The sequence below is a fragment of the Crotalus tigris genome, unplaced genomic scaffold, assembly GCF_016545835.1.
Source record: "Crotalus tigris isolate CLP2741 ecotype Arizona unplaced genomic scaffold, ASM1654583v1 scf7180000024457.371407, whole genome shotgun sequence".
NCBI lineage: Eukaryota > Metazoa > Chordata > Lepidosauria > Squamata > Viperidae > Crotalus > Crotalus tigris.
Genome location: NW_024100627.1, coordinates 99,133 through 113,893, shown reverse-complemented (window position 1 = coordinate 113,893; position 14,761 = coordinate 99,133). Strand labels below are relative to the sequence as shown.

The window sequence follows — 14,761 nt, the reverse complement described above, 5'->3', positions numbered from 1 at the left end:
AATAAATGTTATTTAGAAATACAAAGGATGATACACACTTATCTATTCTATATACAAAATACTATCTCAATTTTTGTTACATTCAGACTGGATCATAGTATTCAGCATCCCTTTGCAACTGCAGTTTTAACACAAGACATGTTGATTTAAAAGGAGTTTTGGGATATTTATTTTAGGGATTTGTATCTGATTTTAATTATATTAATGTTGGGTATGAAATTCGACAGATTGTTATAAATGCCACCTTACATTCTGAAATTTGTATATCTGTTGGGATCAAAATCAAAGACAGTACCTACAATTAAATTAAATAAAACTTGTCTGTTTTCCAATGACGCTAAGACTTCAAGTTGAAATGAGAATTCAGATGCCTCAGAAAATCCTCCCTTGATGTAAGAGATGGTGGGAACACTTTCTGACAGAATTCACATATTCCTGACTGCCTGGGTTCCGAGTCTTCAGAAGCAAGTGCCAGTAAGTCAGTGTCTTGTGAGGAGTAAGAGTTCCACGGAGGCTGAAAGAAGCAGGGGGGGGGGGAAAGGAGTGAATGCTTTGTGCACAATCAGGGTTGTGTTCTCACTGACAATGGTTTAGTTTCCCTAAATATCTAGCATTTTACTAAAGAATAAGCTTTGATTTTCTCTAATACAATCAACATACTTTAAAAGATGCCACGGTTGAGAAATACTGGCCTAAAGCATTGTAAAATATTTCTTTTTAATTTTAGAACTGATTACCATTAACAAGCACATTTGGTCAGAAGTTCCAGCATGATAAATATAGACATTACATTTTACTTCTGTAAAATAAGGCACTGGTATTCACATTATGTAAGAATTCGGATCATCAGCATTTCATACTTTTAAAACAACCAAATATATAAATATTAAAGTCTTAAATAAAAAGTTCATTGATTATGGCAGACAAGCCAGAATAATTTTGGTAAGCAAATATTCAGTGTTTCAAGACTTCTTTTTCAAGATAATATGTATTTTGAAAATGTGATTATGCAATAACAACAAGGGCACAAAGCCCAGGATATATTTCTAGAAGTACTTTGTGTTATTTTACTACGTAAGAACATGTAATTTGAGTCTACATGTTTTCTTTGATATTCGATTACAATATACACAAATATGTATATATCTACTCCTATCCATGTCATTGAATTTTGAAATACAGTAGTTAATTTAAAAGGGATGGGGAACAGAGAAGAAGCTACTGTTTCTCTTAGGAGTTAATGCTTTGTCCAAACAATATTTAAGATTTGTTACAGGGCCTTTGCAGATTTCTCTTGTACATCTTGTACTGTGGTCAGTCATCAATCCTTCCAAGCTAATTAGGTATAATTACATCAAGTTCTAACAAACACTACTTTTTTGTTGGTGTAAATTGCTTTGGAAACCTGTCTAAGCATTGATGCGTGTTTTAAGTATCACTATGGAAGTGTGCTTTTAATTACTTATTTGCAACTCCACCTTCATTTAAACTGGCAGTTTTAATAACTGTAACAGGAAGCATTTCATGCTTTTTTTGTAATATTTGATCATGTACACATCAGCTCTTCTCTTGAGAATTTTTATTTACTGGCCTGGTTAACACCTGACACTAAGCCATAATGTGATTTGTTTGGTTTTTGGGTAAGTATGATGTGTGAATTCACCCATTATGTCTTAGAATTCTGTACAGAGTAGGTCACTGAAGCTTGTTTAACAAATCATAATAAATCCTTCAGTTGAGTTTTGTGTTGCAACTTGATTCAATATGCAGTTTTATTTATTTAGGATTGAATACAGTCAATCTTACTTTTGACTAGATATCTAGAATTTTCTTAAAATCTCCCCTTAACGTAACAACTTCACTTAAGAACTAATGAAATCAACACTGCTCAAGAAAGCATTTCTTTGGATTAACAGTCCCCTGTAGAAGAAACTAAGCTATCTGGGTAGGTTTTATTTTGGACCGTAGTTGATGGTGTAATTTTTATGTTATATTGTTATGAATATTTGCAATAGTTTTAATATTGCAATTAATTAGTTGCCTTTTATGTGAGTAATGAAATACATTTTTTCATTTCCATAATTTCAACATGCATTCACAGTTGAAATATTAAAAAATACAATTAAAATTCAGTAACTACTACTAGCACTTCACGTTAAAAGGAAAAACTTTATTTAATGTGTTTATTTCAGTTGAAAATAAGAATCCAAAGAGAATTAATGATAAACAAATGGGATCTTAACTTGCAGCCCATTGGTTTAAAAAACACACACGAATGAGCGTTTAAATTGCTGTATCCTATTTTATGCATGCTCCTTGCTAACCTAGCTTTTAGTTAGAGAAACTGAGTGGCTCATATAGATAGCTAAACACAATGTATTTGTGTAAGTATTGGGATATATATTTCTAAATGGTATACATCTAAGTGTATGCTAAAGTACTTTGTTTAACAGGTGCAGCATGTCCTTTATATTTGTTTTCCTCCAAATGAGAGGCAATCCATTCTGAACCTAGAGCCCTAAATGAGCCACGGTACAGGGATGCACAACATTCCTAACTGTTCAATTCAGTCTACATTCTTGTTTTCATTATTACAGTTTTCAATCCAGGTGTTTAAGAAACTGCAATACATTAAGAAAGCAGACTCAAGTTTTTATATTTAGTCTGCAAGGAAGAGCTAAATTTATTACATCAACTGAGAGCCACAGTTCTAACGACTTATGGTTGCCAATTACGCTGCATTTAAGTTTCCCCTCCTCATCTTTACTTGTTAACACATGTACTAAATACATGACAGAAATTCTTGTCTGCTGAAGAAAAAAAAAGGATGGGGGAATCAAGTGTGTAAATCAGCAATATTAGGATGTCAGCAAGGTTAATCCTGTATACAAGGATCCAAACATTTTAAATGCATTTTCATACTGTCTACGTTCACTCTGCAGGCAAGATAATGAGGTGCCCCCAAGCTATCTTCAGTTGATTCAGAGAGTGAATCTATCTACTTTTATCAGGAGAGGACAGTCTTATAGTCTCATTGAATACATCTCAAATCAGACTCTGAAATCAGGCCAACTTTATTTGTCAGTGGAGGACCCTGCCTTCACTTTAATGCCAGCTTGCCAGAGCCATGTTAGCATGTTGAAGGAATTGGGGCCATTATTATTTTTAGCAAAACTGAACTTTCACATTTTCTCCTGTTGCTAAAAAGGACCGTGCATTTAAGCTTCTTTTCCTGCCTATAATTTAGCGGGGATGTTGATCAGTTAAAAACAAATTAGTGTTTTTATATTTGAAAGGAATGCAAGAATTGAAGGATAAGAAAAGTAACAAAATATTTAAGCAAATATATGTGTCTGTATCTTTAATGAAGTCTAAAGTAGCATTGGCTTCTTATGCCTACGTTTCTGGATAAGATACATAATTTTAATCAAAGGCCTTATGTTCTACATTCCTTCCTGGATACAACTAACAAATATTGGAACTATTTTCTGTCGCCAGTTGTCTTTCCAAATGTAAACACTTAAGATATCAAGACATCCTGGCTATCACTGAATTATAGTACAGTGCTGGCTATTCAGCATTTAAAAATGCATGTGCTTATTTTTCAAAAACAAAAATTTTAGCCTAATATTTTTAACAGTATGACACTTTAACTTCTATTCGCCTGTCTGTTTTAAGCTGCATAATTCTCTATCAACTTAGAATCTCATACCAGCTGTTTCACATGCTTTACTATACAATGCAGGGTGCCATCTATTGAGAAATGAATACACAGTCTAACTAGTTAAAAGAACAAGCAGGAGACATATTGGAGAAAAGGGAAAGTAAGAAGTAATAGACTAGATACTTTGTAACGCCACAGGAATCTTCATAGTAATAGAAAAAATAATTTAATTTGTTTTGTACCAACTCAGCTCAGGATTTGATGCAGTGAAAAGCAAAAACTGGTTAGTCATCAAATAATGCGGGTGAAAAAAAAAACTAGTGAAGGAAATACAGTTTGGTATGTGCATGTGTATGTATGTATTATGTGTGTGTGTGTGTATAAATTATGTATAATAAAACATTTGACAGTTTTTCACATGAATTTTGTTCTGGAAGACATGATTGTCTTTTAGATGTTTTCTTTTGATATCATTTGAAAACTAGTAAGCGGAAAGTAGACATGGTTATTACCTGCTTTTATGATTGAAAAAAATAGATATTACAAGTCTGAGTGGACATCCATTCTCTGTCACACACCCAATTATACAAATGGAGTCATCTCAAAATTAGAACAAACATTCCAGAACTTGAAGGACTCTTCAAAAATCTAGACTGCATGTATTTACATGACATTAATATGTTTTGTCTAGAACATAAATGATAAATGCTTTTATAAGCTTTTATTCTCTATAAAATAAACATGTATTGTAAAAATTTCATCTTATTGTATGAAAAATTTAAATACTTTAAGGATGTTACATTGTAAAATTGTCTAATAGGTAAAGGTGTACATATCTAACTTTAACAATTTAAAGATGAGAAGCTACTGTTTATAAAGGTGGAGATTTTATTTAAATTGCATCTAAACCCCTGCATGGTATAATCTGGTATGAATTTACTCTGATGGCCGCTGCATTTCTTTATGAGTGTGTTTAGGTTTGCAGCCTAATAGAAGCCCAATCTGCTACCAGTATAGGAACAGGGCAGCAACAATATGGCATAGCAGTACGCTAAGACAGTGCAGAGACAGAAAAGAAGTGGAGCAGCATGGGAAAAACAATCAGGGCTGAGCCAGTGGATGGAGAATCATAAGACTCATTGTGACGTTATCTGGAAGGTTTAAATATCTTGAGTGACTTTAGAAGTACAGTTGTAAATCCTCCATGCATTATAAAGAAATTACTGTATTTTTCCATGTATAAGACACTATTTTTTCCTGCAAACACCCTGTTCAAAAATCAGGTGCGTCGTATACAAGTGCAACGTCTTATACACGGAAAAATAATGGTAACCTCCGCAGCCCAGGGCATGCCTGTGTGCGTTGCCATGCCGTCTGGTGCAAGTGTCAAGCCCCTGTGGGCTTGCCACTAACGGGAGGGGGAGGGGGCAAGATCATCGGCTGGCCGAACCTCCGGATTTGCCGGCTCAGCTGTTTGGCGCTCTGCCGAACAGCTGATCGGCATGGAGAAACTCACATGCCAGAGCGTCTTATACAAGGGTGCGTCTTATAGACAGAAAAATACGGTACTTTCCAGCATCTACCTTTAGGGATTGCAAAGACTGAAACTGGGCTATCTGTAAGCAATGTTGTACTCTACTACTGGGCTATAGAAGGAAAAAAGTAGGGAGAAAGAGGGAAACCAAGAATATCATACTAGGTTCCCAAAGCAGGCTTCCTGTAATCCAGATATATTGAGCTACACTGAGCCATCTTGGAAGTCCTCTACATCTGGAATACATAAAATAGAGGAAGGCTGTCCTAGGAGTGAAGAGTAATAAAACATTAATAATAAAAATAAATGAGGTTTTCTTATTACTGACTATTTTAAGGCAAATCCATGCATACATCACGACTATATCCAGAGAGAGTTGCTGAAACAGGTCAGGAGAAAGACATCTGAATTATCTGAATACGTGCAACATGAGGCCCTTGAGTAAACTAAGAACAACCTATAAAAGAATCACTTATTTGCAGTCATTCACACATCATGGGTAAACTTGCCTAAAATTAACCTCCATTTTAATTTAAAAACATGGATCATCATCATCATCATATGTTTTTAATGATTTTACTGTTTTAAAATATTTTTAGTATTTTTAACTGTAATAGACGTTTTGAATTGTAAGCCACCGAGAGTTACAAGACTGAGACGGTGGCTATAGAAATTGAATAAATTAGTTACATAAATAAATACCAGAGTGGAGAACACTAGCTTCTATTCCATAGCAAAATTTTAAATACCATTACAATACTAATATATATATTAGTATGATATATGTATTTGTATATAAAACTAGAAGTGTAGGCAAATGTTTAGAGATTGTGAGCACACTGTGAGCATGTGATCCTGAAAGGCTGCTATGGGAGACTTGGCTTTTCAGTAAATTGGCCAGGTCCAGGCACAGAACATGCATTATCATAAAGCAAATCAACTCCTGGTAATGTCTTACTACTACATTGGGATCTTTGTTCACCCAAAAGAACTTGCATAAATAAAAATTATGGTAAGGAGTGGTATTGGAGACATGCCAATTTTTGGTTTCATTTTTTTCAAATGCAAAAATAAATCAGGTGAATAGAGCGCCTGACATATATACCAAGAGATAAGTTTCAGAGCTTATTGGTACCTACAGATCCTATTTGCTTAGCCCTGGACTAATGCAGATATTTTTGATTAGGACAGCAAGCAGCAAGTTTTGCCTTGGAAATATATATCAGAAAGAAACTGAAGCCCAAACTCAATCTTACAGCTTACAAGTCAATCATAAATAAAAATAAAGGATATATTTTAAAAGATTGATACCAGCTGAGGTTCCCCAACATTTTTCTCATTAGCTTCTGAAGAGGAAAATTCTATTTATTATAGTTTCTAGTTGCAGAGTTATAAAGAAATGTGTTTTTATATAACACGGAGCTTTGTTCAAAAGAGTCTGGATGAGCATATTTGGGCGAGTTGAAGGTTGGGTAAACTTACCTTTGACCTGCTTTGCATCACTGAAGTAGTACAGTCATTACTCATACTCTCTGCAGTTAAAATTCATCTTATTGAAACTCACCTCCTGGTCCCCAAGATCCATGTTAAATGGCTGATTTGGGAGCACATTTTCAGTCATCAGAGTGTTTAGAATTGGAGTTGTCTCTGGAGAGCTCTCCAAGAATTCAGCATCACCATCTGTAGGTGGGAACTTAACATTAAGCTTAGAAAGGGATTCCACTGAGTTTTCTTCCTCATCCGGTCCCATTCCTCTTGACGCAATAGATGGGAAGTGAGATACATCTCTGTTTGCCTCCTTTTTAACCCAAGGATTACAAAGGTCATCTGTTTGTTCATCAGTGCATTGGACAGGCTTGGAGAAAGGGATTTCTGATAAAAAAGACGCAAAGGAAAAGATTAAAAGATATCCCAAATACCAGATTAAAAAATATCATACAGTTATACAAATTCATGACCAATTCCAACATCCAGAGTTGCTCTGTGAGAGAAATAGGCAGCCTCCAAATTTAACACACACACATATCTTCCCCATAGCAAGCTGATGTTGGTGTTCCTCGTCCAATCATTAATTTGTTTCTTCAGAGATAACACGTTAGAATTCTTGCTTGGAACTAAAGTAAAATATTACATAATTGCTTTTATGTCTCAAAGTGTTAAAGTTTTCTTGATTAGTAGTCTAGCAGTTAAACAGTCTATCAGATCTTTTTTTTTCCCAAGAGCTCATTGCTTGCATATAAATATCTTTATTTTCTATATTAAGTTAAATTACCTGTCTATCTATAACTACATCTGTTCTTTCAATTCAGTTTGGCTTCATTCAAGCCAGTCTCATTTTTTTCAGTGTTTTAATACAGATTTCAACTGTTTCACTGCATAGAGAAGGGGCATTTCTTCCTCCGTTCCCTCATGATTTTCCTCTTTCATTCAAGAGACCCTTTGGGGGGAGTCCTTGGGGGAAGAATGGATTGAAAAGGGTCACTAACTATACTTTCTTCTGTGGTTTTAAATCCTAGCTCAGAGAGATACTACTGGATGAGAAATTATAAGACATCCTTTTAGCACATATCATTGCAGCCATGTTGTAGAATTTGCTAAAACAACCACATATCTGCACTTATTAGAGACTAAGTTAAGCCCATACTTGAAATCTCTGGTAAAATACAGAGAATTCTGGCAGGTTAAAAGCCATTATTCAAGGAAATGACTGGCTCTGTCCAGACTTAACTTCTTCCAGTACATGTTATACTGTGAAGCACTTACATCAGCTATTCCTAAACTGCTCAAGCTTTGGAAGTTGGCTATAAATCAGCCAAGCCTAGCAATCAGATGCAGCTATTATTAGAGAACAAAGAATGTTGAAAATTGGGTTATAAGCACATATACTTTGCAGGAGCATCTGATAGGCCCCTGTTGGCTGTCATAGATTAGACAGATTTTGGTTTGATCTAGCAAAGATGGTTTTTACAACTGAGGTGAGGAAAGGGCTTTCAGTAGGGGGTGTGCAAATGTTTCAAATTTCAACTGTTTTAAATTCAAAACCTGAAACAAGTTTGCATTTTAAAAAGGCTCTTTCAATCACTCGGAAGTGGTCTGAGCTTGAAACAGTGTGTTTTGAACTCGAAATGGAGTTATCAGAGTGCAAAATACTTCCAAAATGATCAAAATTAGTCCATTTCGAATGCAAAACAGCTTTAAACTTGAAATAGAGTATTTATTTGCTCAAACCTGAGATGCTTTGCATGTCAGTAGCTTTTAGACATTTACATCACATTAAACGACTTATCTCTAAAAGAAAATTAAGTCATAGTTTACTGCTTTTTCAGTCTGCTCAAAATGTTATCAGCAGCCCAATCCCTAGAAATACATCCTTTTGTGCCACTCATTTTTATAAAAAAGAAATCAGGTATCTTAGATTGTGGATTAAATCCATCACATTATATTTCTGTATATATATAAAATATACATTAAAGCAAAGCTGGGCAGTATGCATCCTTTCCGTATACCATGCCACAAGCTGCAAATTCATATCTGCTTAAATAACTCAAGAGCAGCCTCACATGAGGCTTGTGTTGTGCTGAGATTATCTCACTACAGTGGATATTAAAACAAACAAACCCTGATACAGTACTGCATCAAGGGGGAATAAGGACCTCACTTTCTAGCCCAACCATCTTAATTTAAGTTCCCTCAGTCAGTGAACATGTCTGCTGCAAAAATGTAAATGTATTCATTAGAATGTGGTTGCAAACCTAATTGACCAAGATTCTGAAATCTAAGTGGCATTATACCAAATGAGGTCATAGTAGGCTTTTGCTAGCAATATATGGTGGTTAGGAAGGAGTGAGGTAACCCAGACACTGTTGCCTTTCTCCTTCTACATAGTTTATTTTTAGAGTGACCAAAAAGTCTTTATTTTGCCAGTAAAACCATCAAGACAATCACTGCAAAATGGAATTCGTGCATTCACAGCAAACTGAGCTGTCAAATCACATGCCATAAATGAAGAAGCACTGTATTTTCCCTAAAACCTGAGGGTTATTGCCATATCAAATAAATGCACTCTATTATGTGGCATTCTGCATAACAAAAAGATATGGACAATCTTAAACTGAATCTCTACGCAGTCAATGCAAAGAGTTAGAAGGCAGTAAAGCATAGTTTTCAAAAGAAGTACTACAATAAATTGATACCAGTTGTAGGTTCTCTCCGTAGGTTAAATTTATTCAGCTGGTCTCCCTGTGCCCTTGCCAGTGCACGTATTCGACTGAATTCTTCTTTCATGCCCCAGAAAACACTTTCCAGTTCATCCCTAAAGATTAATGATTTCAGATGTAAAGTATCATCCCATGCTTTTTCTGTTCCTTTAGCCCAACAAACATATCGTTACAAACACCGGCACCATCTGTTTGCAACCCAGACTTAAGGCCAGAAATTATGGGAGGGGATCCATGATCCCATCTTCAAGGAATTTTGATAAAACAGTAACTTCGTAAGGTAGCTGATGGGAAGGACAGATTCTCAAATTGACTGGAACAATACCACACAGACATGTGATTAAACCTTTCCTCTTCTCCCCGCAAACTGAGTCTTACTCATTATAGCCCCCATTAGAGAATACAAAAATATAGGCATACTACAGGGATTTTGTATTTGTCCTTCTGGCCTCCAACAAAATTAATATTGGAGCATGGGGGAGGGGGTTATACGGGGGGAAAAGTGTGAGAAGTTAAAACAACTGAAGTAACTTCTGGCATAAAGATATCAGAGTTTTTTTCTTCTACGTATGTTATTTTTTTAAAAAAAGTAGAGAGATCCAGCATGAACTGATATAATACCTTTATTTTGGTATTCAAGATGAAAGCAAAATAAATTTGAGCATATTCCTATCATTTATCCTTGAATGGTATGTAGAAAAACAACCCTTATTGATACCACCCCATGGATAAAATGTCTCCCCATTTGCAGTGTTTTAAGCATATTCGGATAATGAGGATTCTCCTGGAGGAGCTTGAAATCAGAAGAGGTAGACTGAGGACCCAGAGCAGGAATATGCTATTTACAGTGAGAGAGGAATAGTCTGTTGCCCTAAAGGCTTCAGATTGCAAAATCCAGTCAAGATTGAGTAGCAGTGCATAAGGTGAAATTAATCATCAGTTTCTTTTCTGCAGTTTCTTGTCCCATAATTCTGACTTCGAGACAGTCTGTTCCAGCCTAATCTTTTTCCACAGATTCGGGGATGGCTTCAGTCAATTGAAAGACAGATTTTTCCCCCCCAGAATTTTTGAAAAATGATCCAGGCTTCAAGTATCATTATATTGATCCACTTGAAATCCAGCAAGTGAAGGTTTTACTGCCTAGGCATACCCATTTGCTGTTCTGCTTGGGCCAAGCCTTTCCTTTTCTGTTAATTAAGGCACCAGGTGTCCACTGGCAGCTTTTATGTTATTAATTGTTCAGTTTAGAGCACTGGATTCACACATCATCACATAAGCCCGGCTTATTTGCAGTTGCCTCTGTCCCTATTTTGCCTAAGCCCTAAATCGTAAATTACAAAGCAAAAGCCAAAACCAAGCAAAATCACATTAGTTGGGATGGGTCAACCTAGCCTAAAAGTGGTTCCAGACATCCATCTTAGAAGTGGGAAGGGAGAAGGCAAGAAGTAAGGGGGAAATATCCCCCATCTTTTAAAATCAGCAAGCAAGGACAAATAATGCATTATTATAGAAGGGGGGGGGGAAAGCTCAATTCCATACCTTTCACAGACAGATGCAGAAGAGACCCCTGATGATAATTCCTGTCTAGACGAAGGATGTTTTTCACTCCTTGCCTTTTGAAGGTGATCAGAAGTAGAGAGAAAAAAGTTGAATTATAACATTGTTACAAGAATCACCCCTATAAATTAACCGAACCATAATGTACTAAAATAATATCCACTTGTTAACGGCATCTTGCCTTACTTTTTATGCAAAAAAATAAAATCCATAAATCATTGTTTAGAAATACGTATGCTGGAGATCTATTATGGATCATATCCTCATTATTTTTAGGTGCTAGAATATGCCCGAAGTATTTTGGATAGCTGAGTTAACCAAGAAGTGTTCCATACTCATACCTAAGAAATAATTAATTTAGCTAAATAAGAGGGACACATCGAATGCTGACTTGCATTTCATTCTTTTTTATTAGGCTTTCCCATAATTCAGTCATTTTCATACAAAAAGAAATCATACAAATATTCTTCCACATAGAATTCTCTCCACATAATGAAACTGGGCAGGGATTACCAAGTCCATACATATTTATGCATCAGCCTTTGTACATTAACATGCATCATCATAAAACTCAGGAAGAACACTTTACTCTTTATTAAAGCTGATCCAGGGCTAATATAACATGTTTTCTCAAGTAAGGAGAGAAGTTATTATATTTTACTACCATCTTGTGGATTATCCCTGTATTACATGGGCGTTTTATTTCAAAGCCTATTAGCTAAGATAGAGTCTTCTTCAAGGCCAGTTTGAATTATGGGAACTTCATGGACTTATCCTTGAAGCTTTCTTGACAGCTGTAAGAAAGTGTTATTCCATTTTTTTTTTTGGAAAAAAAAATCACGTTTACCCTACAGCCCAATTTTTTTCAGAGCATTCCCAGCCATGCCCTAACTGGACCCACCTTTCTTATCTTCAGAGCCCCAATAAGGTTGGCCAGGGGTTGCCACGTGCTGTTAATCCATCTTTTACATAGCTTTCAGAGTTTAGAAAAAGTCTGCCTGGGTAAGTGAATCCAGTACGGTCTTTAAAGTAAAATATTAGATATACAAAGGAATGACAGATTGAATATCTGCTTTTCATTCCAAAAGGCAGAGGAAATTAATCTGAGTATTTTTTAAATAAAATACTTTATTTACAAGAGTACTTTATTTACAAAAGAGTACACTGCATTTAAGTTTTGGCTTATGAAATTAGTTTCAGTCCTACAGTATCTGAATGTCTTGAGATCTCTACAATATCTCTGAATTTTCTTACCTCTTTTTCGTATCTTGGTACCTGTATGCAGTTTTGTACTTCATTTATTTCTTTCAGCTGCTTTTTTAGATTCCTTATTTCATCTTCTTTGGCAGTGATAATAGATTCAAATTTCTTTTCCTTTAAATTACTATCTTCTTCAGTTTTTTTTAATTTTACACTCTCACTTTCCAATTGTTCCTTTAAAAAAAAATCACATACACAGAGAGAAAGAGAGAGCACAGTTGGTTAATTTTCAAGCTCTGAGGAATGTCATTATAGAATAGATTGTTATAGGCTAAATTAAGTCTTAGCAATCTGTGAAAAAGCTGTGAAAAGGCGAATTCCATGTTAGAGATCATTAGGAAAAAGATTGAAAAATAAAACTGACAATATCATCATGCCTTTATACAAATCTATGGTGTGACCACACTTGGAATATGGCACATAGTTTTAGTAGCTGTATTTTATATGTATGTATGTCTGTCTGTCTGTCTGTCTCTGATGGAGCTGGAAAAGAGGCAGAAAAGGAGCAATTAAATGATAACGGAAATGGTGTAGTTTTTCTATGAAGAAAATAGAAACTGTAAGTTAAGAGAGGCACAGCATTAACAGTATATAATAATATGCCACAATGTAAGTGGGTAATGTATAGATAAGTTTTTTCTTCATTCATTGGAATCATCCACTGGAACTGAAAGATGGGATTTATGAGATTCATCATTGAACAATGGCTCCCAATATCAGAAAATCCATCAAGAATGTTGGTTGTGATAAGTGATTGTTATATATGGCCTCAGGGTCCAAGATAGTGTGGCTTTTCTCAATGGCACCTGCTCAGCAAGTGAGTGGGAAGCCCTATTGTCCTCAAAACCAGTTGTGGGCTTCTCAAAAGTCATGTGATTAAGGGACCAAATGGGCCTTTGATCTGATCAAGACTCCTTTTGTGCTCCTATATGAAATCAAATTTGAGTAAATACCATTAGGTTAAGATGAAATAATTATAATTCATTTACTTACAATATGCAGTTAATTTCCTTGTGGACAATTATTCAAAACAATTGTGCTTTATTTTGAGTACATACATAAAAGGAGTCACACCACTACTATGCATATTAGTGCTTAGAAATGCAAGAAATGTTGTCTTATTCCATTTATATAGTCTGTTCACTAATATTTAATTAGTTTCAGCATGTGCTAGGATGGAAGATAAAATATATTTAAAGAAAGTGACAATAGTCTTCAAGGCTCTTAATTTCTGGAACAGTTAAAATGTAGCTATTTAGCACTTAGGATTTTACAAGACTCAAGATATTAAGCTTCAAAAATAAGATATTAAGGCTTTTAAATAGTCAACTTCTCCCCTGCATCATTAGGATATAATCTATTAATTCTCTGCATATAATGACAGTCTATACAGAAAAGGGGAAACCACCAAGAAAAAAACCCGAAGCTATTACCACCACCAGCAGCAGCTTTAACAACACTGTGTTTTCCTGAAGATCAAAATCTCCAGCTCTGATGGATGCATGGCGTTTGTCAATTTACTATGAAGAACAGTAATTCAATGTAATCATATTACATGTTGCATGTGTGTGTTTTGCCTATGAAAAATGGCAGTCCAGAGTCAAAACTGGGAAACAGAGTATCAGAAGTAGGAACATTGTGAAAATGATGAGTAGCTAAAGCCTAGTTGGTTCCATCTGGTCAATCTGTTTAACTAATGACAAGCAAAACGACCGAAATACATTTGCTTTTGTTCACATTTTGAATGGGGAAAGAAGAAAAGTACAGTCCTATTATCTTCTTAGTGGCTCATCCATAGGATTTACTTCCGAATGGACAATGCATTGCAAAATGCTATTATGAAGATAAGTATTTCCTCAAACTGAAAAGGGGGGAAACTGCTGCAGTGATGAAAGCTCACCTATGTGCAATACATTTTTCATTCCCCAGTTGAACTTTCAAATATTTTATTTATGTGTATAAATGTATAAATATTTATATATTTATGGATTTATTTTGATATAGTAAGCCGCTCAGAGTTGCCTTGCAGCGAGATAGGCATTAAACAAATTTAATTAATAAATAAAATAAAAATTAAGGTGGATACCACCAGTACTTTAACCACTATTAAAAATACTGCTCAGTCATTCTCTGGGTTCTGTATTTCATTATTTTCTTTTTGGTAAGCCACCCAGAGAACATTTGGTGTTATTTGCTGCCTGTGTAAATGTAAATAATAAAATAAATTTGTGGATGTGTTTGATAGAAAGGTTTTAGAAGGACGAAATCTATTTTTCTATTTCTGGATGGGTGGGAAAAGCTATTAGCACCACATTTTGCTCAGAGTGGAGCCAAGGAAGATGGTAATAAATAATAGGAGAGAAACAACAGAAGAAGAAACAAATGAAAGATGTGAAAAGTACTGAGACAGTGACAGGTTTCTAAAAACAGCAAGAAGCAGGCTGACCTTTCTAAGAAATTTATGATTTTTTTAAAAAAGAAAAAAATGTTTAAAATGTAATAGAAAGCAGTACAATGGGATGAGGACTT

General features: G+C 35.1%; 1 protein-coding gene across 4 annotated transcripts in view; it reads right to left on the bottom strand.

Moving 5' to 3' along the window:
• Positions 1–301: 301 nt before the first annotated feature.
• The window catches only part of TANK (TRAF family member associated NFKB activator), a 39,037-nt gene continuing 24,577 nt past the window's right edge, over positions 302–14,761 (bottom strand). For all 4 annotated transcript variants that reach the window (XM_039332224.1, XM_039332222.1, XM_039332225.1 and 1 more), the window contains 5 exons: positions 12,227–12,406; positions 10,955–11,028; positions 9,392–9,510; positions 6,763–7,070; positions 302–514 (listed from right to left, as the gene is read on the bottom strand). In XM_039332224.1, coding sequence (XP_039188158.1) covers positions 338–514; positions 6,763–7,070; positions 9,392–9,510; positions 10,955–11,028; positions 12,227–12,406 — 858 coding nt within the window. In that variant the 3' untranslated portion in view covers positions 302–337. The remainder of the gene's footprint in view (positions 515–6,762; positions 7,071–9,391; positions 9,511–10,954; positions 11,029–12,226; positions 12,407–14,761) is intronic.